The 23,671-nt window shown below is 34.8% G+C and overlaps 1 protein-coding gene across 2 annotated transcripts in view; it reads right to left on the reverse strand.

The window, feature by feature from the left end:
• The window catches only part of SESN3 (sestrin 3), a 64,889-nt gene that overhangs the window by 40,758 nt on the left and 460 nt on the right, over positions 1-23,671 (reverse strand). Inside the window, exon 2 of one of the 2 annotated variants that reach the window (XM_019657128.1) lies at positions 2,840-2,926. The exons of the other annotated variant lie outside the window; for it this stretch is intronic. Coding sequence (XP_019512673.1) covers positions 2,840-2,926 — 87 coding nt within the window. The remainder of the gene's footprint in view (positions 1-2,839; positions 2,927-23,671) is intronic. 2 annotated transcript variants of the gene reach the window in all.

Consider the following 23,671-nt stretch of genomic DNA (forward strand, 5'->3'; position numbering starts at 1 on the left):
CAGAAAAATGTGTTAAGTACTGAGAAGTAGTAAAGATCATGGCAGGGAATTCCAGTTTCCCAAAATTCTTTTCCCCTGAAAGCTCAAATTTTTTTTTTTTTTTAAAGATTTTTATTGGGGAATTGGGGGGATGGGAACAGTGCTGGGGAATGGGGGAAAGGGGAACAGACAAGTTGCTGTCGTTTTTTTGTTCTTCAATCTAGTTGTGGAGGATGTTGCTTCACTGGCCCAAGTTGGCACCATCATTGCGCTCTTCTCTGGCAAGGCAGATCAGTCGCCGGCTTCTGGACGGCCGCTCACTGCGGCTGCTGGCCGCTCACGCTGGCTGCTGGCCGCTCACGCTGGCTGCTGGCCACACACGGTAGCCCATGGCAACCCACTGCCACAGGGTCTGCAGCCTACGCCGTCGCCGGCGACTCACGGCAGCCCAGCTCCAGGTTGAGCTGTTGTTCAGCATCTTAGCTGCAGAGGGCAGTGTCACTGGCCATCATATGTGGGATCCGAACCGGGGCCCTCTGGCATCCCAAGCGAGTTCTTAACCATCGCGCCACTCGGCCGGCCCTCAAATTTTATCATTAGCAATAAATCCTGTCAGTTGTTTTCCTTTAAGTGACAGGCTTGCTTTTGTTCACTTTTGTAAGTGTCTGCCAAATACCCAAGCTTGAATAACCACAATTCTTAGTTAGTCATTCTTGCATGTAAAACTGGTGTTCAATAAAAAGTGACTAGTTTGGCTTACAACTTAGTCACATGTTTGCTTTTCCTTGAGACAAGCATCATACTTTGGCATGCCGAAGAGCTTTGTGAGTATTCTCCATTTTGAAACAGGGGCTATTAAAAAGATAAGTGTTAAGTGGTCAAGATTTAATAAATCATATCAAGTTTACTGTTTCAAGGATATTCTTGAGTGAAACTGACATTTTTTACTATGAATACAGGATGGTGAGGGAAACTGATTACTATTACAATGTGATGCCATTGCTTTGATTTGTGCTAAGATGCTAGAGGTCCACAGACCACACTTTGGGAACCACTGATTGAAATAAATGTTTCCAATACACTCATCTCTCTTCCTTTTCATTATGTATCCTTCTGAATGATTTCAGTCATCTGTAAAAATGTTGTTATATTTAACCTTCATATTAAGACAACGTATTAAAAAAACCTTAAGAACAATTATTTTTTACTTTTCTCATTACTATACAGTCATAGAATTTCTATGTAAGTATTTATTTCCTTATTTATAAAATAAACTTTCAATCAATAAGCAAGCATGAATTACCAAGAAAACCCTGTAAAGAAAAGCAAAGTAGAAAGGGTGCTAGCCCTATTATATAGTAAAACATAATATTTCTATAATTAAGAGTTGTTTTAACTCACAATGAATAGACTCATAAACCAATTAAACTTAATTAAAACACAAAATCCACAAACAATAAAAATTTGGTAATTCAAACACACACACACACACACGCACACACATACACACACACAAAATTAAAAACAAAACAAAACAAAACTTCTATGTGGTACAAATATACCATAAACAAAATCTTTGCAAAATAGGAAACTGCATTTTCTGTGCAATGTAACAGAGACAATAGCTAATACCCCAATTATATAAAAAATAAAAAGCTCCTGAAAATCAAGAGGAAAACAACCAAACTGAAAAATGGAAAAAGACTGGGCAATTAACAGAAGAAATTACTCATAAAGAGAAAAAAGCAAATATTATATTTTATACATCAGATGGGCAAAAATCCAAGTTAGGCAACATATTTATTGACAAGACTACAGGGAACACTCTAAAAAAATCAGAGATGCAAAATCAACGCAAATAGGAATTTGACAATGTCTAGAAAAATTACATGTACATTTACGCTTTGACATGGCAATCCCACTTCTAGGAACCTAACCCAGCAATATAGCCATAAAACAGGATGAAGAAAATGTCTATGTACCAAAAATAACTTGAACCTAAATCTAATCAAGCTATTAACCCAAACTTCAAATTAACAGTAAATAGAGTTAAAGGAGCAAGTTAAATGACAACATGAAGAAGCATAGAAAAATATCCAGATTATAAAATATTTCTATAGGACAACTGACCCAACCAGGTAAAGGCATGAAGAACAATAACAACAAACCAAAAAAATAAATAAATAAATAAAAGGAGGGGCTACTGGTAACATGGTGGTTTTTATCCTCCCAATATATTTTTTCTAAGTATGTATGTATATATATATATGCATAAATACAAATTTACTAAAGAACATAATTTTATACGTTTTTGTAATTTCCTTTTCCCCATAATGTCCCTCAAAGTATGTATTTTTAAAATATCATGATGATAAATGCTTTTAATTATGAATTTAGATGACAGGTTTATGACAGTTCTATAGTGCTCTCACAAGTGACACACTTCAAAGACATCTGTGGTCTGTAATAATCTAATTATTAAAAAATAAAAGCACTGAATTTCTATACCATTTACCACATCTATAATTGGTGCATTTACTAAATTAATTACACTATTACAATGAATTAACTAAAATCCGATGTTAATTTAAAAAAAAGATAACCTTTTCAATCACAGTCATTCTGCTATAACACAACATATGTGCCCTAAAAAAAAAAAAAAATCACTGTACTATGCAAAATCATGCAATAAAACCGCAGGGCTTATGGGGAAAATGAGGCTAAGAGCACACACAACACTTAAAAAACTGCATCAGTTTTACATTTAAAAAAAGGAACCTAAAAAAAATGGTACCACAGTTTTATACACATTAAATGGTTAAAAAATACATATATATTACAATAAATAATGGCACTTTACCTTGCAAAAGACCTGAAGGTTGCTTGTGGAAGTGGGTGTTGAAAGGGCTGCAGCTTGTGAGTTATGAAGCAGTGGAAGGAGGATGATCTGAAATTGGATGGAAAGTTGTAACAACACCAGATGTGGATGGACGGCGCTCATAACACACTGGTGAACTGAGGTAAAGGGCAGATGTTTGGGGGACATGTATGTGTTTAGGGTATTCCTAGGCAGCTCAGCTCAGCTGGGTGCAGTTTTCTGAATTCACCTAGTATTTCTCATGCATGAAATTATGCATAAGAAAATGTAAAATTCACCATTATGCTCGAATTATTGCAATACATCAACTGAAACAAATTTGCATAAGTGTTAATAGCAGAACTGACAGCATGTTGCATTCTAACACTGTATCACTTAAGCATAGCTCTTATTAAGACAAAAGACTAAAGAAATTATCCCAAAATACCAGACTCAAAACTCTTAAATATACAGAGGTTAAATTGTTCTTATTTTTAAAAAGTTAATTTGACAAAGTCCACAGGCAAGGAGATGGGAATGAGAAAAATTGTGGAAAATATTTTTTTTTCTATTATTACTGATATATTCCCTTTCAGTGTTTTTTCTTTACATATATATTTATCATATTGGGATCACAGACTTGATTTTTTTCACTCTACACTGCATCCTTTTCATTTCCCCATGTTTTCTGAAAAATAAATATTCCTGGTAATAAAATAATCCATGTTTACTGTAAAATATTTTCTCCATCAGATTTTTATATCTACTCCCAGGTGATCTCCCAGAGACAAGAAAAAGAAATTGCCCTCCCCACTGGAAAATCTGCTTTTAATTGTCATATAATTCATGATAAATAATACTCTATACATAAATACTTATCTTCCTTACATCTAAGATTTGACCATTCTAAAAAAAAAAGGTAAAAACAAAGTAAAGTAAGCAGTTTATAATTATATTTGTATTATTTAAAAACCACATTCACAGGAAAAGATATATCCAATTTTATTAAGAAAAATGAGATACTCTGACATCATCAGAATGAAAAAATAGTATATCTCAGATAATTGCCAATTACTTCCTAGGGTATAAAGTAGCTTTTAAAACCATAATGACAAATCAAGTTTGCAAAGTCCGAAGTTGTAATAAAGTAAGCAAAATTTCTATTAACCAAAGGTATTTTATATATTTATAAGAAATATAGCTAAGTTACTCATAGAAATTTTAGAAAGGAAGACCAGTAGACCATTCCCTCCATGCTAGACTGAATAAAATCCAAATAATCTTAATATCAATCCAGCTTTTAAAGGCCCTTAGAAAAGGAAAACTGAATCTATCACTTCCCTTGATAATGACTATGTCTTGCAACTCTCAATCAAGAAATGCAAATGGGGCCGGCCGAATGGCACATTGGTTAAGAGCTGGCTTGGGACGCCAGAGGGTCCTGGTTCGGATCCCACATATGAGGGCCAGTGACACTGCCCCTACAGCTAAGATGCTGAACAACAGCTCAACCTGGAGCTGGGCTACCATGAGTTGCTGGCGACGGCGTAGGCTGCAGTGGGTTGCCACGGCTACTGTGTATAGCCAGCAGCCAGCGTGAGCAGCCAAAGCCGCAGTGAGCGGCCGTCCAGAAGCCGGCGACTGATCTGTCTCACCCGGAAAGAGCGCAATGATGGTGCCAACTTGGGCCAGTGAAGCAACGTCCTCCACAACTAAACTGAAGAACAAAAGGACAGCAACTTGTCTGTTCCCCTTCCCCCAATTCCCCAATAAAAATCTTTGGAAAAAAAAAAAAGAAATGCAAATGTATTTACCTATATTAGAGTTTATAGACTTATAAAAGGATATAAAATAAAATCATGAGGGCACTTGGATGAAAACTCCTTGACGATTAGTAATAAATATACTAAGGTAGTTTATTTCTATTTATAGACAGAAATGGGAGTGAGACACTGAATTTCTATATAGCTTCAGGGAAAGCAAGCATAAAAGAAAATAGTTGGGGGAGTGGTAGTCATAGTTTTAAGCAAGTTACCTTGTGAATCTTACATCTTCATCTGTGAAATGGGGATAATAGTACCAGCCCCACAGGGTAGTATGGCCTAAAATTAAGGCTCAATATCATGTGCTGCCATGACAGCTGATAAAACTGGGAGGATCTCATATGACCTAATTGCCAAGTTCCTCTCCCCACTTGGCTCATGTGGATAAGGCCTCCTGGCCAAACCACCCGTCTTATTAAAAAGACCAGGTACAATTCTTGTTTATTCCCAAGTAGCAGGTTTCAGTTCCCTACCAGCCCATGGAATTATAAATAAGCCAATCACAGCTTCCCACAGGAACCACAGGGCACCTCACCCTGTTGATACTACAAAGCATCCCTCCCACAGCCTCCAACGGTTCACTCCTGAGTGCAACCTCCACAAAGCCCTGCGTGGCATGCAGTGTTTTCTTCTGGGCTGTGAGTATATGTAACCAATCAACTGTTGATCTCATTTGTCCAGTGTTGGGTGTTATGTGTTCGGCCATCCCCATGACCCAAAGTTGGGAGTCCCTCCCTCACCAATGGGAAGAATAAAAGGCAATTAAAAAAGGTAATGAGAATATTGTATGAGTTAATACCTGTAAAGCTCTTAAAACAGTGGTGTATTGCATATTACCTACTACATAAGTATTTGCTATTATTAGAATTATGTAACAATGAGTTCATAAAGTACAATGTAACTAGTCAAACTGCTTAAACATTAACAAGTTACAGAAAAGATTTATAAAGTAGGTTGCATTTAGAAAACTATTACTTGGCTCACAGTAGTCCCTTAATATTTTGCTCAACAAATGACCCAGACAATTTTATTTATTTATTGAATGTTTATGAAAATTTGTTTGAGTCAAACAGGGGATATGCCTGGAAGCAAGATCTTAACACATTGAGAAAAATGTTTCATGACCTAGACAATTTAAAAGAAAAAATAAAACTGGAAAATAAAGTCACTTAAATGAGAAATACTCATGTACAAAATAATTGGTAATAGATACTCTATAATGAGTATATGATTATTTTCAACAATTAAAATTTAGATTTAAAAAAAGTCATTAAAAGTGCAGAAAGTCAAGATCACATCACACTGCCTTAAACATAAAAACAAGTATTTAATATTTAAATGCCATTTTTTCCCCATGTAGTAGCATATTTTAGATGATTGAAATTTTGTTCATGTCTTCACAATTGTTAAAGATAATAAATATCCATAAAAAGCCAAAAGGGTATGTGTTTTCCATTTTTACCTCCCTTCATAATTATCTTGAAAATGTCTTTCCAACAACACAGTAAGCTCTCTAAAACCTAGGTCAGATTCTGTATACCTTTTTAGTCTTCAAAAACCCTAGAATGTAAATATTAACTGTAAAATTAAATTATTTCATAATATAACCATCTTTTTCTATCTTTAGGTCCTAATCGATAACATCTCTAGATTAATATACAATACTTAAATTACATATTTGACAAATTCCTGAAATTTATACATCTTACTACCATACAGTATAAAAGTAGAGCAATACAATTGTAGCTATCTTTTGAATTCAAAATTAGAGAGAAAGGTAATTTTCTGATGAAGTATTAGTTAAGTCCATCAGGTTCCTAAAAAGAAATCCTGGAATGATTGATATGGTAACATAGAGGAATATGTTACAGAGACAACTATGATATATTCATTCTTCTCCAGACTACATATATCTATGTCTGCACATCTGAGTCTTCATTAGCCACCTACGCACACGTTATTATCCTCTTGACAATTTACCCACAGCTTCTATGGATAGCTATTAAATCTATGAGCTTTTGTTTTTATCTCAACGTGTCTTTAATTTACCATCTCATTTAATTTACCACCTCATTTGGATTTGCTCTCTGCACTACCCTTCGCTTAAATTATTTGTTCTACTGTTATTTCAAAACAGTAATAGCTCTTAAATTTTTATGAAACATGTTGTTAAAACAAACAGAAGACAATGAGAAGAAATAGATGGTAAAATTAATTTTCAGTAATCCCACCACTCGGAAATTAATACTATTACTTTTGGTGTCCATCCTTTTGCATGTATCTTTTTATCTTTTTAAAAATTAAAATGAAAAACTTCTCATCCTTTAGGAAGAAAAAGCCTTTTCCACTTAAACCTATTATGGACATCTGTTCCCTTTAATAGATCTACATAGATCTACATCCTAAGCGTTATCCAGTAGTTCAATGAATTTATGTCACATCATTTGTTTAACCAATTCCTTTGTTAACAGTAGCCTCAGAGTATTAAGCATTTACTGATGATACTTTAAAGGTGAGAGCTGATTCAACTGGAAATTAACCCTATACTGAGATAAGGCTTAGTCAAGGAGGAAATAAATATAGAAAAGGACAAAAGAAGACTACGAAGGATAATAATGTGTTCTTATTTTTCAGTTCCTAATATACAGCACTGGCACTGACCTTTATAAAAGGCTTGGTGGCCCAGCAGTGAGGAGTTAAAGGGCTCTGCCTATTAAGTGGGTGTGGATGAAAGAGGGGGCAAGGCAGGCAGGTTGCCAGCAGAATCTTTTAAGCGATCCGTAGACCCAAAATTGTAGAAACCAGTTAGAAAAAAATGCATAAATTATTAAGCTTTTATTTTTAATCTTGTCATTGCTTCTGGTATTCCAGAGATAATTCTGTTTAAATATAATCAAGAATAACCATCATTTTGCCAGTATTTTTATTCTTTATGAGAATAAAAATACAAACAGGCCTAGGCCACCATTTTTCTCAGGCATGGACCCTAATCCTAAACTTAGATCTGAGCTTCTCAAGTTTTCTATTAATCTGAAGATAATAATTAACACTCATTAACTAAGGGAAGGAATTGTATAGCATTTTGAAATACTCAGATAAAAAGTGCTATGTAAAAAAAAAAAAACTGTATTATGCTAGCTTAATCAGTCATGCAATAACTGACAGGAAATATTCTCATACCTTACATTTGCTGTACTGCTATTTTAAACCATGAAAATGCTTTTTTTAATTTCCTTTTTTATGAGTCTCAAAGTCAAAAGCTGACTGCCCATTGCCATGGAGACAGTTCTATTTAAGGTACTATATTATATTAGTCCTTTCCTCACAGAAGAAGGATAGGAAAGTGGTCAATAGAAAAACATCCCTCTCCATGGTTTAGAATTAAGAAACTACATATGCTTCTGGGGCAGCTGACACATAAGGGATTTGGGGAGTGGGGTGGAGGGGTGATAATTTAATACAGTCCGTTATCTTTCATGAGTTAAGATCAACCTAGGTTAAATTTTAGTATTAAACAAGAGACAATATGAGGCAAACTCCCATTACCTCAAAATTAGATGCAACCAAATAGCAAAATAAAATTACTTATATTCACTAGCCTAGCTAGAACTTTAACTAACTGAAACCTCTCCTTTTCAAAGAGCAATCTTTTATCCCTTTGATTTATCTAAGGTCCCTGTATAATATACATTCCTTAGGTTTGTTTTAATTTTTAGGCTTCCTGATGTCCCTTTCTGATACGCCATTTGTAATTGAAGAGTAAGCTACTAGTTTACAGGTGAAAAAGAATATCCATAATTTACATGCATATTTAACCTTGTCTAAGAGACTTAAACAATTTTAAAAACTATCTTTAGGACAAACATTATTTCTCCTGTTTAAGGGGAAAAAGTGTCCTTAAGAAGTACAAATTACCAGTTATATATATAATCACAGGGATGTGAAGAACAGCATAGGGGACAGAGTTAATAATATTGTAATAACTATGTATGGTTCCTGAGTCAACAATATTGTAATTAACTATGTTTGGTGTAAGATGGGTAATTGTGATTACTCCTTAAGATATATAAATGTCTAATCACTATGTTGTACGCCTGAAACTAATATTGTATGTCAACTACAATTGAAAATTAATTTTAAAAAAAAAAGGAAAAATAGAAAAAAAAAACTCACAAAAAAAGTCCAAGATAATTTTTTTCTCCATGAAAGCCTAAAACATCAATTTTCCTTGAAATAAACTAAGATGGAGAGACCCGTCAGAATCTACCAATGTAAGTGCTAAAACACTTATTTTTATATAAATATGCAATTCCAAGAGATGTTTTCACTTGATTTCAATCATAAACAAGCTTCCAAAACCCAACTCTTTTTCTTTCCTTAAGCTAAAGTTCAGAATCTAAAAACAATAAAATAAGATATATTTTTCTTAAGGTTAGAGCATATTGTACCTGAAGGTCTCAAATCTGTAACTACATTTTTAAGACAGACAAAAGTAATCTTGAATCTTCCTGATTCTAGAGCTTGTACTGCCATTTGTATCTGTAAAGAGTAGGGATTTAGTATTGATTTAATTTGAAACAATTTCCTCTTTTTACCATTTCTCAAACAATTTATAGCGCATGCTGAAAATAAAATGGACATACACAATTCTGATTTGTGGAAGCATCTGATTAATAATCCCAGACCATGGTTTTCAATCCTTATAGTACATCAGGGTCACCTGGAGAGCTGGTTAAAATTCAGACCAATGGGCCCCACCTCCAGAATTTCTGATTTTCTGTAGGTCTGGGGTGGTGCCCCAAAATTTGCATTTGTAACAGACTCCCAGGTGATGTTGAAACTGCTGGTTCCAGGACCACACTTCAAGAATCATTGTCCTAGACATTAAACAAACTTATTAGCCTATAGAATTATTATTCCCTGTTAATAAATTACTTCAGTCTTTCTGCAAATGAACCATTTTAAATAAAACAATAGCTCCAGTCTCTGGGAAAGTCAATCACAGCAATTTGGAAAGGATATTAATTCAATCAAGACCAAGTTAATTCCTAAAAATTGCTATCCAGTGGTTGGGTGGCAGCTGTGAGTTACAATGACGTTCAGGAAAATCAACCCCTGACCAGCAGTAAATGGCTTGTTCCCCCCTGTGAATTTAACCGGTCTTGAAAAGCAAATATGTACTATAATATTGTGAAGAGGAACTTAGTATTTGAATGTAAATTTTTCTTAGAAATAACTGTAAAGCAGCTATGCATTACATATGTTCCAGAAAGGGTATGCATCAAGTTTCTGTGCATCTAATCTAGTTTTCCAACTGACTTGTATCTTCATTTTAGAAATCCTTTATCTTAAATTGATTTACAACTGACAGCACATTACATTTTAGTGTTCAAGTACTCAACAGTCCTGTCAAATAGTTAATTATCCATAAACACTAAAATGCATTAAAATGATTATAAAGGTAGAATAAAAGGAAATGGCTTTTTATAATAACAATGCACACCTCTTCTCTTTTATGGTCATGAAATACTTATGTGTCAGTGAAAAAGATATGGACAAATTAGGAGTTCTAGAGGGCAAATTACTTCATTTTTATGACATCAGAGCACCTCTCATAAATGGTAACACAGTGTTTTATGAAAAGCTAAAATTACTAAATGCACACTGCCACAACAGGTTCAAATTTTAGTGGCACTCTAAAATCAGAGGGGCAACACCCTGTAGCACATTGATGGCAGACTCCTAAGTTAATTTCTAGTATTTTTAAAAATCCAATTGTTTCTATAAATATATTGTTAAATGGAGTTATCATAAAGAAACTCATTATCAATTCTTTCCATTTGCCCTTATGACTCACTCATTTGTTCTGTGCAATAGCTTTAATAAAGACCATAATAAAGGATGCAGGAGAAAAACACATAGATGTTGTGCACTTACATTTACAAGTTTAATGTAAATGAAAAGTAAAATATTTTCTATTAATGGCTGTTTATACATCATGGGAATTTGTTTTTTAAAACCAAGTGCATCGGATTAATAATTACTTCATAAAAAAGAACAAGAATGATTGTCCATATCAATGCATGGGTTATGTACATTTAATGCTCCCATATACAATCACAATATGCAATCATAACAAAAGATGTTCCAAAGAACTCCCTACCAGATCTAATTTGAAGCACACATTAAAATACATAGTTGTCAATCTTCATTTTAATGAAAATTCTGGTTGCCTGAACAGGTTTTGAATCTTGCTTGTTGCATGGGTGGGCTGTATCATTGCTCTGGGTATCATTAAATCTCAACCATGGGAAACACCATATACTGATGTTTTGCTAATGTGCAACCCGGATAAATGGTGCCATATTATATTCACTGATTAAACACCCACTGTGAAATTTTCAAAGCTCATCTCCATAAAATGTATTTTGAATAATTATTTTCCCTTTTCCAATTATTGACAGCCACCACTACTGCTCAGCAGAGGAAGCGTTTGTTTCCACTGAATTACCCACTCCTCATGCACACTCCCCAGCACCAGCATTCACGTATCTTCATTTGGGTATGTCCTACCCTGGACAGCTCTGCAGTATGTATTTGTTTCACTTACTATATGACACATCTCTTGAGTGACACTATGTTAATGTTGGTTGAGGAAGGCCGTTAGGGAGTTAGTCCTAACTATTAATGGAATAAGACAATGAGTTCAACACTTTAAAATTGTTTACTATAGAAAAATGACTATGCCTGTTGCACTACCTACCTGTAGGGACAAAGTATCTATGGAACTACCATATATTCTCTTCGCTACAGACCTCAAAGACAGAACTCTGAAACCCCAACACTGGGGACTCTGTCCAGCACAAAATACACTCAGATTCTTGAGTGATTAATATTGCACTATGACATATCAATCCAAACTATTTGTATAAATTATGTTTTGGAAGACTGTCAAAATGTTAACTTTAATTAAAATCTAAGGTTCCGTAATACATAATGGCAATCCCAAACTCAAACAAGGCGTGACAATTTCAAAAGAGGTAAAAAGCACTCTATAGTGCTAAATGACCTGACAAATGTGCTTTCAAGTCCATTCAGATTAAATTTTAAAGTTTTACTTTGGATCCACCCAAATTATATGGTATCTATCCAGGTCCTTCTAATTAGAAGTTTTTACACATGGCAGTTTATTACAGTCAGCTCTGATTAACTTTGTACACCAAAGGAAGAGTTAGATATAGAAATGTTTTTTAATAGGTACTATTACTATCTATATTTTAATAATGTGCAAATCAGAATTCAGAAAAATAATCTAACCTAGGCCTCTGATGCCAAGTTCATTGCACTTTCTGCTAAATCAGGAGGCCAGCAAACTACAGACTGCTGGCCAAATCCAGCCCACTGCCTCTTTTCGTACTGCCTGGAGCTAAGAATGGGTTTCACGTTTTTAAATGATTGGGGGGGGGGGAGTCCAGATTGTCATGACGGGTGAAAACTACATAAAATTAAAATTTCAATGTCTATAAATAAAGTTTTATTGAAACAAAGCCACATCCTTTCTTTAATGAACTGGCTGTGGCTGGTTTCATGATGCAAAGGCAGAGCTGAATAGCTGTCACAGAGACATCTACTTAGGCCGTAACGTCAGGCCTGCACACCTAACATATTTATTATCTAGCCCTTTACAGAAAAACTTTGCCAAGCTTTATTCTGTACTATATGTCAAGTGAGGGGAATAATCTTGAAGGTCTCTTGTGAGATCCAGAAGTATGCTGCAACCCATTACACTGCTTAGACAAGAACCCTGATGTCCTCGCTCTGTGTTCTTTTAGTGTCTAACAGGTAGGAGCACTTAATGTTTGCTGAATGAGTAAATAAATGAATGAAAGATACTCATATATATATAGTGCGTGACTGGTTGGTTTATAAATGTTTACAGCCGTTACATTTCTTGCCTGCTTAAGAATATGAAGGCCATTAAAAGGTTGAGCCATAGACTAAGGCATAAAATGGCAATCTACATATTTTTACAAAAAAGAGAACTGTTTCTGCATTTGTATTTACCAAAACACATATTTTCCCTCATTTTTTAAGGGCACTAAATACCAAACAGGTCTCTTGCATAATGAAAAGAATACTTACGAGTTCATGCTAATCTTGAGTGTTCAACAATCAATGCATTTTGCCTAAAGAATATTAGAACCTGAACCTTGTAGTTATTTTAATAGCTACATAATATAAAACAATATCTCAAAAAGACTAATAGCTATATAGATCATACTCTATTAAAAAACAACTACAAAACAGTTATTCCACACCCTAACTGAAAATTCACTAATTTCACGTTTGACAAAATAAATTAAATATTACTTGGCGTTTAGTGCTAAGCTGCTTTTAGCTTAGGTGGTTTTGTTTAATTTTCATTCTTTTTTAGTGGAGTCAATTTGCTGGCCTTATTTGTTTTCCTTTATTAATTTATACCAAAAAAAGTTACGCATGCTAAATTCCTAAGTTCATATCAAAAGGGAACTTTCTGAGGAGTTAAGATTGATTTTTTTTTTCATTTATGTTACCTTAAAGACAATAATGGGTAGTAAAAAAGGATAAGCCACCTTGATGCTGGTCCTTGGTTATTTACACTCTGTCACCCAATTTTTATTCCTTTCTTCATTTCAACGCCTACCTGAACGTTGGATGGAACTGCATAATATAGTTTTCCTGTTCAAAAGACACAATATTTAACTCAAAATGTTTCTAAACAGTGTCTTATGCCCAGATATCATAGCAATGTTGAATGAAACAATGTTATTGAACTAATGCATAACTGGTTGGCAAAAGGTGGAAGTCAAAATTTGCAGGGAAAATATATTCTGGGATTAGAAAAGAATGGCCACATAATTAACAACAGAGTTACACAGATAAAAGAGCTAGGCTAGCTAAGCTAGCTAGATAGGTCAAAACTGTTCAATGAGAACTTCAAGTTGTTTCTCAATTGATTTAATATTACAGGTAAAAAAATTTGCATTTCTAATATAAAAATATAGTAGAAAATATCTGAATTTGAAACCCCTCCTATTAATCTCTCAAATAATCAGGTCCTATTAAGTTTCATTCACTTTACATTTGGTAAGAGTCTTTTCCATAAAGAAAAACATGTAGAATGTAAGATAATGCAGTGTTTATACCTGTAAAATGAGCCAGGCTTTGAAGTTATAGACCTGGTATCAAATCCTGAGTCTGCCACTTATTAGTACTATGACCTTAAGCAAGTAACTAAATCTCCCTGAGCCCTAGTTTCTTCATCCATAAAATGTAATAATTCTTCATAGGTTTATCATGATGATTATATGTGATACATACGTAGAGCTTAAATTCTTAGCAAAGTCTATGAATGGCACATAGGCAGTATTCAATAGAAACCACCATTGTTATTGATATTATAAAACACATTTCAAAACGAAGAGTTATAGTCTCAGATAATTATAATAATCTTTCACAAAAATCTAGCTTTAGTTACCCATGAGATAAATTTGACGTATATCCATATTTGGAAAGACAGCTTTCATTTCAACTGACTAGTTCCATCTTTGCAATAAAGATATAAAAATACAATATGTATCTAGAAATGAGAATATACACTTCCATTACAAGTAGCTATTAATTAGTAGGGCAAATAAACCTTATTCAAATATGTATTTTTATACTTAAGAAATCTCTAGTGCAAGGAATAATATGGCCCTAAATCAACCATTTTTATACTTGGTTATCCTTATTCGTATGGTATGTTCAATACATTCTTTATGAAACATAAGGTTAAATGCCTGTCATTCCTTATTAGATTTGAGCAGCAAAATGCAAGGCATTTCAATACATCATTGAATATCCTGTAATATTCATGTGTCCCTCAGGAGGTAGTCAATATCCTGGCCCATAGACCAATGAATGACTCATTTGTGGGTGGATCTAAAAAGTAAAGGCTAGCTAGCTTAGGGGCAGTCCAGGCCTACGACCAATTCTCTGGTTCAGTTACCAAGGGAGTGCCTGCTCGCCAAGGATATCACAGCTGGCTTGGGAGACTTCCAAAGTAAAAGACTTGGGGGGAGATGGAAGAGGGAATGGCTTAGACAGAATTCTATGGGGAAACGAACCTTAGGAGATAGCCTACAGAGGATCTTGCAGGTTTGAAAGTAGGCCCTTAAGCTGCTCTGAAACAGCCATCCCTTATAGAACACTAGCAGATTCCAGGAGGTGGAGCATCTGTCCATAGCAAAGCAATGGCCATTTTATAATTCCGAGAAGGACCAACAGCTAAGGCCAGTGTCCTGACCTTCTTAGTAGACAAACATTCTTGCTCCCAACAGAACTCTCCAAAAAGTGGTACAATATTTAATTGAAACGTTCCCATAGTCACAAAGATGATAAAATAATCCTTGCTAATGAACTTCTGAAAGTGTTCCATTCAGGATAAATAAAGAGAACAAAATATGGCTGTAAAGAACAGACATAGCAAACAAGTAGTCATATTTTAGAAAACGAGTTTTCATTTTATTAGATTATATTGCATCCAATATAAATATAGTGTCAGTCTTTATAAGTGAAATACATCTTTAAATCAAAATCCATTTTGCTAAAAATAAAATTTCCATTAACCAGATTCCAAATAAGAGGCAACCTGGTAGGGGAAAGAGATACATAAATTACTAATTCTAATTCAATGCGCTAAGTGCAATAAATGCAGTATACTTGGATAGCACGGCAGTCCTGGGAATAGAGGGAGAAGGCAAAGAGTTTGAAGATTAGAAAAGGTTTTTAGAAGATGTCACAGTTTTGAAGAAAATTTTTGAAAGACAAATAGGAATTCTACATGTTAACTGTAGGTTTAGATGATATAGGATATATACTTTTAAATAGTTTACAACACATCTACTTATAGGTTTAAGGTGACTTATGAGACACATGGCTAAATGTTTTAGCTTGGCAATGTACTTACTGTATACAGTGAATTCCATCTCCTCCCCACATCCTCACTCCCATCACAGTGATGTCTAAGGGAGTTTAGATACTGGTAGTCATTTGCAGGTCTCACCAGATCTAATCAGATAGAGTTAATAGATCCTTTTGGCTGTCTTCAAAAACCACACTGAATTGCTGGCTGCCATGGCAGTATACAGTGTAACCCCTCACCCCGCAACACACACATGCCTACACACCCACGAAGTGGAAAATGTCCTACACCTTTGAGGATTGCAGCATTTAGGGACTCCCACTTTCAGAGCTGTCCTATCTCCTGTCTACAGTGGTGGTTTTTCTTTATTGTAACAATGCTTCTTATCAGTAGTCTATATTGATACTACTCTGTCTTCTGATTCTTTCCTGTCCCTTCTTCTTCTGTTGCTTTTCTCCCACACTTCTCAGCTTTCAAGAAAAAGAAAAAGGCTAACCTTGCTACTCAAGGCCTTTCTTTTCTTTTCAGCCAAGAACCAACCAATTAGAGCACAATGGACATAATCTTTGGATCTGATCATTCTCCAGCCATTACATAGTACTAAGGGGAATATTCCTTTAGAGCTGAAGAGGTTTGTATTTTCCTCTCCCTGATTTCTCATCAGGTAAAAGTATGCTCACAAAAATTAGATTAAGATCATTTCTAGTTCACCTAAGTCTTACTATGATAGCAGAGAAGCTTCTAGGATGTCACTGAACAGGTACTAGGCAGTATCTACACGTAATCCCCACACAGAATAGAGGTGACTGGGTTGGCCTTATCCACATTTTCTGTCAGTGATATTAGCCTTTAATTTTCCCATAGACACTCCTGAAAATTACATTTATATGTACCACATACTACTGTGAGGAAATTTGGCTCAAAAGTTCTCAAATATTTTGGTCTTGAAGCTCCTTCACACTCTTAAAAATTACTGAAGACCCCCCAAAGAGCTTTCGTTAATGTGTAGGTTATAACTTCCAATAGTTACTGTATTAGAAATTAAAGTTGAGAACATTTTAAATGCTTAATTCATTTAAAACAAATCTATTACGTTAACATGTCACATTTTTATAAAAATAACTTAATTTTCCAAAACAAAAAGTTAGAATATCATTTATATACATTTTTGCAAACCTTTAACGTTTAATATAAGACAACTGAATTTCATATCTGCTTCTGCATTCTATCTCTTGAGGTATGCTTTGATTGAGTTACGTGAGGAAAATATGGCCTTACACAGGTATATAGCTGGAAAACGAAAAAGATAATTGTGAATGTTCTTCTTTGATACCACATCAAAACTTGGCAAGTAGAGCTTCTTAAAGGTGAGGTGCACTGTGGAATCTAAAACTTTATCAGTAAACTTAACTTTCTATAGTCCATTATATTAAAATCCATTTGCCTATCTTATATTTTGAATGGATCTTTTACCCTTGTATGATTCTGATAAGCATTTTCTCAAAAATGAATAAAGCAATCCTGAGAATTCAAGGAAAAGAACAAACAACATTGTCAGTGATAAAAATATTGGTCACATGGCAAAGATTATGTCCAATGTACTCTTAACTGATTGGGTCTTAGGTGAAAAGGAAAGAAAGGCGCTCAGTAGCAATGTCATTATGCACTGATAATTTTGAAGATATTGGTTCATAGAATTATGCAGATCTTCCAAGTGTTGACACATTTTGTTACACAACATGAAAAAAATCACATCCATTAATATCACTTAAGAGGAGAAGCTTGAAGAATTGGGAAGCTTTCAGGCTATTGATAGCAGATACATGTTTTCCAAAATTCCAATACTTCCTTGAAAGTTTAAATTTTACTGGCAATAAATATTGTCAGTTTTTTTCCTTGAATTTTTAGGATCACATTACTCATTTTTAAGACAATTTTTATCAGATACTTACATATGAATAACCAAAGTTTGTCTGATAGGTGTTCTTTTAAATAAAAATGGGGTTACATTTAAAAAGTAGCTAGTTTAGCTCGCAACTAAAATGACCATACACGTTCTTTCCCTAGAGACAACCAGTTTGCTATGCAGAAACGCTTTATGCACTTCTCATTTTGTCGCATGGGATATTAAAAAGATGGACACTCAAAGGTCAAGGTTTAAGAAAATTTAAATTTCTACTGCTTCTTCAAGGACACTCTTAAATAAAACTGGCATATATATATATTTTTTCCCACTATGAGTATATGACAGTGAAGAAGGCAGTGTTTACTGTTTGGTGCCACTCCTTGACTTATACTAAGGGGCCAGCACAGTTTTACCTCCAGTGCTTTTGCACACAGTGAAAAAGGCAACGAAGTCTTAGTATGATTACAAAAATAGTTTTGACCCTCTGGACTTCCAAAAGGGTCCTGAACACCCCCAGGGCCTAAAGATCATATTTGACAATTGCTTGCTTTATCTTATTAATGAAACAACTGTTACATAAAAATAGGCAGCGAACTCCTCTCCTTTCCCTCCAGTTGATCTGCAATAATATGTCAAAGAGGGACGAAAATTCATACTTCCAACCAATATTACCTGGAGAGTTTTAGGTACCTACAGGCATTCCACAGATGCTGAAGTTGGGAATGGGCATAATCTGTGGCAACCTCAATACTGCAAGGGGCAATTAGAACACAGTTTAGTTTATTATGGAGGCAGCATTAAGAATTAAATGGATATCTTACAAGTTGTATGACAGAGGCCATGCCACTTAAATTTTCTCAGTTTGAGAGAATCAACTGAGGTAATGTGAAAACACTAAAAATTGTGATGGTCTAGAGAAACATAAGTTATAACCCAATCACTTCAAAAGGGAAAAAGGAAGGAATAAAGAGATGGGGAGAAAAGACTAAGAGACTTTAACTTCCATAACTCTTTTCCTAAATTAAAATAATTAAAAATTATTTGCTTTATCCTAGATTTCCCCCAACTTCTGTTAAACAAAATCATCTTTAACTCTTAATCTTTTTGAATTAAGTGCCAATTTCCCTTATCTGCTCAAGTGTCCAAAAGGCAATTTTATTATTTGAAAAGCCCAAAGTTACCCATTGGATTAAGATTTGGGGGCAAGTGGAGTAGGATACGAATAGAAATATGCAAATAAAAAATGTTGAACATTCTAACTAAAAGCATAATATCCTTACCTCTCATTTACAGGCAATAATTAAATAGGACATTAAAGTGAAAACGAATGAAACTACTCAGTATGTATTGAAATACATTGCCACAACACATAAAGAACTAAGGCATACTGGGAAAGGGGAAAATAAATAGGCTTGTCTTGTTCTTTCTTATATTTATAGTTGTACTTTATGGTTTACAAAGCATTTTAACACATTACCTCTCTCAAGGTATGTAGCAACCTGTAAGACAAGTAGGAATTATCTATATTTTACGGAGAAAACTAGGCTTCAAGAAAGTTAACTAACCTGCCCCAAATTAAAGGCCCCATCGAAGACCTTACTATGAGCACATCCTGTGGCTTCCAGTATCGCTACATTAGCAGTTATGCTTTAGCAGTTTATTTATTTAGTGGTGGGGAGGTGGGGGAAGCAGCAGAATCCCTTTTACAAATGAAATTTTATATTGAACCTGAACTATAAAATATATAAGTATACAAAATGTTAATTTTTATAAGTGTTTTATTGATAAAGTTACTAATGAGTGTTTTCTCACAAGTAAAAATTTAACATTAATAAATGTGTACAGAATTCTTTTTAAAAAAGCCAGTCCCTCATAATCAATGACAATCTTTCTCATCAATGTCATATTAACAAAAAAGTTCAAAAAATATATATATATAATATATATGTTACATACATACATATATACATATATATATACATATATATATATAAAAAATGCAAGGCCTGCACAAGAATTACCTTGTAACAAAAAATAATTTTTTAAAATAATGTTAAAATTTGGGCCAGCCAAGTGGCTTAGTTGGTTAAGAGTTGGCTTAAGGGCATGAGCTCTGAGCAACAGGGCCTCTGGTTCGATTCCCACATGGGCCAGTGACGCTGCGCCCAAGCTGAGCTGTCGCTGAGCTGCCAACAGGTGGCAGGATGGCTCAACTGGTATAACAAAATTGCCTGCTCAATGGTGGGCTATGCTCAATGGTGGGCTATGCCCACTCGCAACTAAGACTAAACTTGGCACCTTGAGCAGAGCTGTCGCCCGGATGGCTCAGTGGATAGAGCATGCGCTCTTAACAACAAGGTTGCTGATTCGACTCCCACATGGGATGGTGGCTACGCCCACCCGCAACTAAGATTGAACACAGCACCTTGAGCTTAGAGGCCATGAGCTGCCGATGGGTAGCCAGATGGCGACTGGCGCCCTCCACAACTAAGATTGAAGAACAACAACTTGGCTGGTCCCCCTCCCCAATTCCCCAACACTGTTCTCCTTCCCCAATAAAATCTTTTCAAAAAATTTATAAATAAAATATTTTAAAAATAGTTAAAATTTGGTAAAACATATTTTCAGGTATCTATATTTTTAAATTATAATTTTAAATGTACTTAAAAATGTAATCCAACTCAAGCAGTTTTGAACACTAAAGCATTTTAGGACTCCATAAAAAGCAGTTTGAAGACCATTGCTTAATGGTTTGCTGTTATAAATTCACTGCTTAATATCTGCTTATTTCATTTAAGATAAAATGCAGTAAAGAAACTCCTTTTAACAATCAAAATTGTGTACCTAAGAAACCTGATTAACCAAGGCAGAAGAGGCCACTAATCCATAGTCAAAGCTATTCCATGCTATTGGTTGAACCATATAAAACTGTTAACTGACAATTTTGACTATAAAAAATGAGGTTCATATGGTTCAATCTAATATTTCCCATTTTATTTTCGCAGTCCCTTCATTTATAAACCATCAAAAAAGTGTCAAAGTAAGTGATTATATAAGTAAAGTGGAAAAGTGCAATAACCAACAAACATCTATCACTGGAACTAACCAAACATGAAGAATTTTAAATGTTAAATCCTTTAACTTATAGTGCAGAGCTTTATTCACTTCAGTAGCACTAACTGCTTAATACTCAAGGTACATTGAAATATGACACCTTTTATTTATTGAAAAATGAGTGGACTAACAGTTACCTACCTTTCTTAATGCAGTTTGGCACTCCACTTTAAAATTTATCTAGTTGTCCCTGAAATTTCTTCATGAAAAATGTATTACACATCAAAACTCATTAATTTTTCCAAAGTAAATAGAAGCATTTTCTCTTTTATTTAAAACTTTATTGAATTATTTCATTGATAAGAGATCAAGTTAGGTTCAGTAGGAGTTTTAGATTTGAGGACAGTTTTGTTTGTTTCCCTCTATGGCTTACCTTTCCATTTTTTTTACTGGCCTATGGTTATGGTTACCAAATTAGGTATAGTCATTATTTTAGGTATATTCAAATTAGTTATGTTCAATAAAATATTTTGAATATTTTATTCAATATTATACTCTTTATTTTGGAGGACACTAAATCAAAATTGTAATTCCCATACAATATACAATGCAATTTTCAGATACTGGGTTAAACCAAATTATTTCATGTGAAGGTGAATCCACTTCCTTTTGAAGATCCCCCAAATTCAACACATTGAAACAAATTAAGCCACTCTGAGAAAAAGGCATAATGTTACATATAAAGGTGACTCTTCCCCCATCAAATGAGGATTATAACAGCAAAGAGTAATTCACACTGGGTGTGCATGAATTTCATTCTTCCATTATGAACTACACTGAAAAAAATTCAAAATTCTATGACTCACTTGGTTATTACTGAACACTTTATTAAGTGGAAAACACAAGATAAATTCAGAGAATCACATTTTGAGAGTTGTTGATGAATTTTACTTAGAGTATAACTTTCAATCAAAAAGAAAACCATCTCTTTATTAGAAATAAACTCACATTCTGTTTTTAGAATGATGAAGAATTTAAAACACTAAACACTTGATATCTTTTAAGAGCACTTAAGAATAGATACTTTTAAAAAGCTAGAAATATTGCCAAGTCATGTCATAACTGGCTCAAACAGTCCCATTTCCATCTAAAGCCATTGCATGCTGCTGCATGAATCAATATTACATACCCCTTAGAGTTACTAAAAACTGTAATATTGGCAGAGGTATGCATAGCAATTATAAAATGTGAAAATAGTGAACATACATTTTCTACATACCTCTCTCTTTTATTAATGGCTAGAGATGAGGATGTTCTCTCTAGATAATTAGAAACAATTTCTTAAAAGCTAAGGGAAAGATATAAAGAATGCTAACAAAGTGTGATGAATCCATAGCCATGATTCTCTCAAAAGAAAAAATAGATTTTGAAATCTAATATCACCTCCAAACATTTTATTAGCCTACTAAATTGCCAGAGCCATTAAAAAAAAATCAAAATCAATATAGCTTTTTTCCCTCTTATTCAGTTAAAAAAACAACAAAAAAACAACTAGCTGTTATTTTAACCAGGCTTCAATTTAATCAAACATGTCTCAAACAACACTTTTTTCATGTTAAAGACATAACTTAAAACTTTTAAAGTTAGGAAATAATAACCATTTTTTAAAAAGCTTAGGTCAGATGACATCTGGCCCTGAAGTAAAAGAAAGGGTTAACATTCAACTAAGCTGATCTGCACTTCTGATCCATTGCATTTCTCACAAGCTGCCCTACAATGAGCTGAACAAGTATCAACTGTAATTTGATCCCAGAGTTTATGGGGGAAAAAATAACTGCACATACTCAACATGCACATTTAATAAAAATCTGTTTCAAGAAAAACATACCCAATAAACACAATTTAAGGCATATTTAATTGTTCGATTAACTTCAAGTCTGAAATCCCTTTGCTTTCTTCATGCTCTCAAGTAAAACAGAAAAAAAAAAAAAAAGCAGCAGCCCTACTGCAGGGAAAAGAGGCTTGAAAAACAACTTTGATTGGCACTTGGCCTGACCCACAGAGGAAGAAAAACAGTTTTTGGACAAAGAGCGCAAATATTTGAGCTTGCTTACTTACATGCTTTCTTTCTTTTTTTAATATATAAAGAACAACCCCTACTGAACTGTATTTAGGGAAATTGACTAAAAAACGGTGCCGTATTCACCTTAGTCCCTATGCATTTGCACAGCTCAGCAATTTTAATTCATTTGTATTGGACAAACAGAAGCACCTCAAGTAACGTTTCCACTTGACGAAACGTAAACATAGTGTTTGGGTAAGAATAAACTGATTAAAATATTATCCGGTGGTCACTATTAAAGTCCAATTAAAAGCTTTTCTCGGTCTAAAGCGACATCTTCTCATCCCCTCCCCCTCTTTTAACGGAGCGATTAAGCCAAGTGAGCTAAACAATACTGGAGTAAACTTTTATCAGTCACTCTAGGCAGCAATAAGCTGACTGTGTGTCTGATTTTTCTGGACCAACCGGGGAGGGGAGAGGGGGGTGCTAGGGAGTGATAACTCACTTCCACCTCAGTCTCCTTCTCCCCCAGCTCCAGCCTGAGCAACTGTAAGGTCGAATAGCATTTCCCATGGGCATAAAGTTCAAGCTGTTTTACCAGTTCCTTTCATGACTGAGTTATGGACACAAGACGACCATCAAAAGAATGTAAAAAGGGGGGTGTTAGGGGCGAGCGCGCAAGAAAGGCAGAAAGAAGCGAGTAAACAAAAACAACACCCGCAAGAGTTAGCCACAGCGAAGACGGAGCCCAGGTTCCTCAAGACCAGACCTGGCTGTTGTGATTGCACATCGACCTCCATCAACAGCACCGGGAGAAGGATTGAACAGGTCCCTCGCTCCCTCCGCCCGAGGAGCAGCCCGGGGTTCAAGGTAAGATGAGCCGAAAAACAAAACACTGGCACCATTCTACACCACCACCACCCCACACCCCGCCAAAAAAAAAAAAAATCTCCAGTCCCTCGGGACTAGCTTCTGTCCCGGCGGAAATAAAAAGCATAAGTAGTCTGAACCCTTCACCTTCAACCCACGCCCCCTTTCTCGGTCT

Source organism: Hipposideros armiger, unplaced genomic scaffold (genome assembly GCF_001890085.2).
Source record: "Hipposideros armiger isolate ML-2016 unplaced genomic scaffold, ASM189008v1 scaffold_274, whole genome shotgun sequence".
In the NCBI taxonomy this organism is placed as follows: domain Eukaryota; kingdom Metazoa; phylum Chordata; class Mammalia; order Chiroptera; family Hipposideridae; genus Hipposideros; species Hipposideros armiger.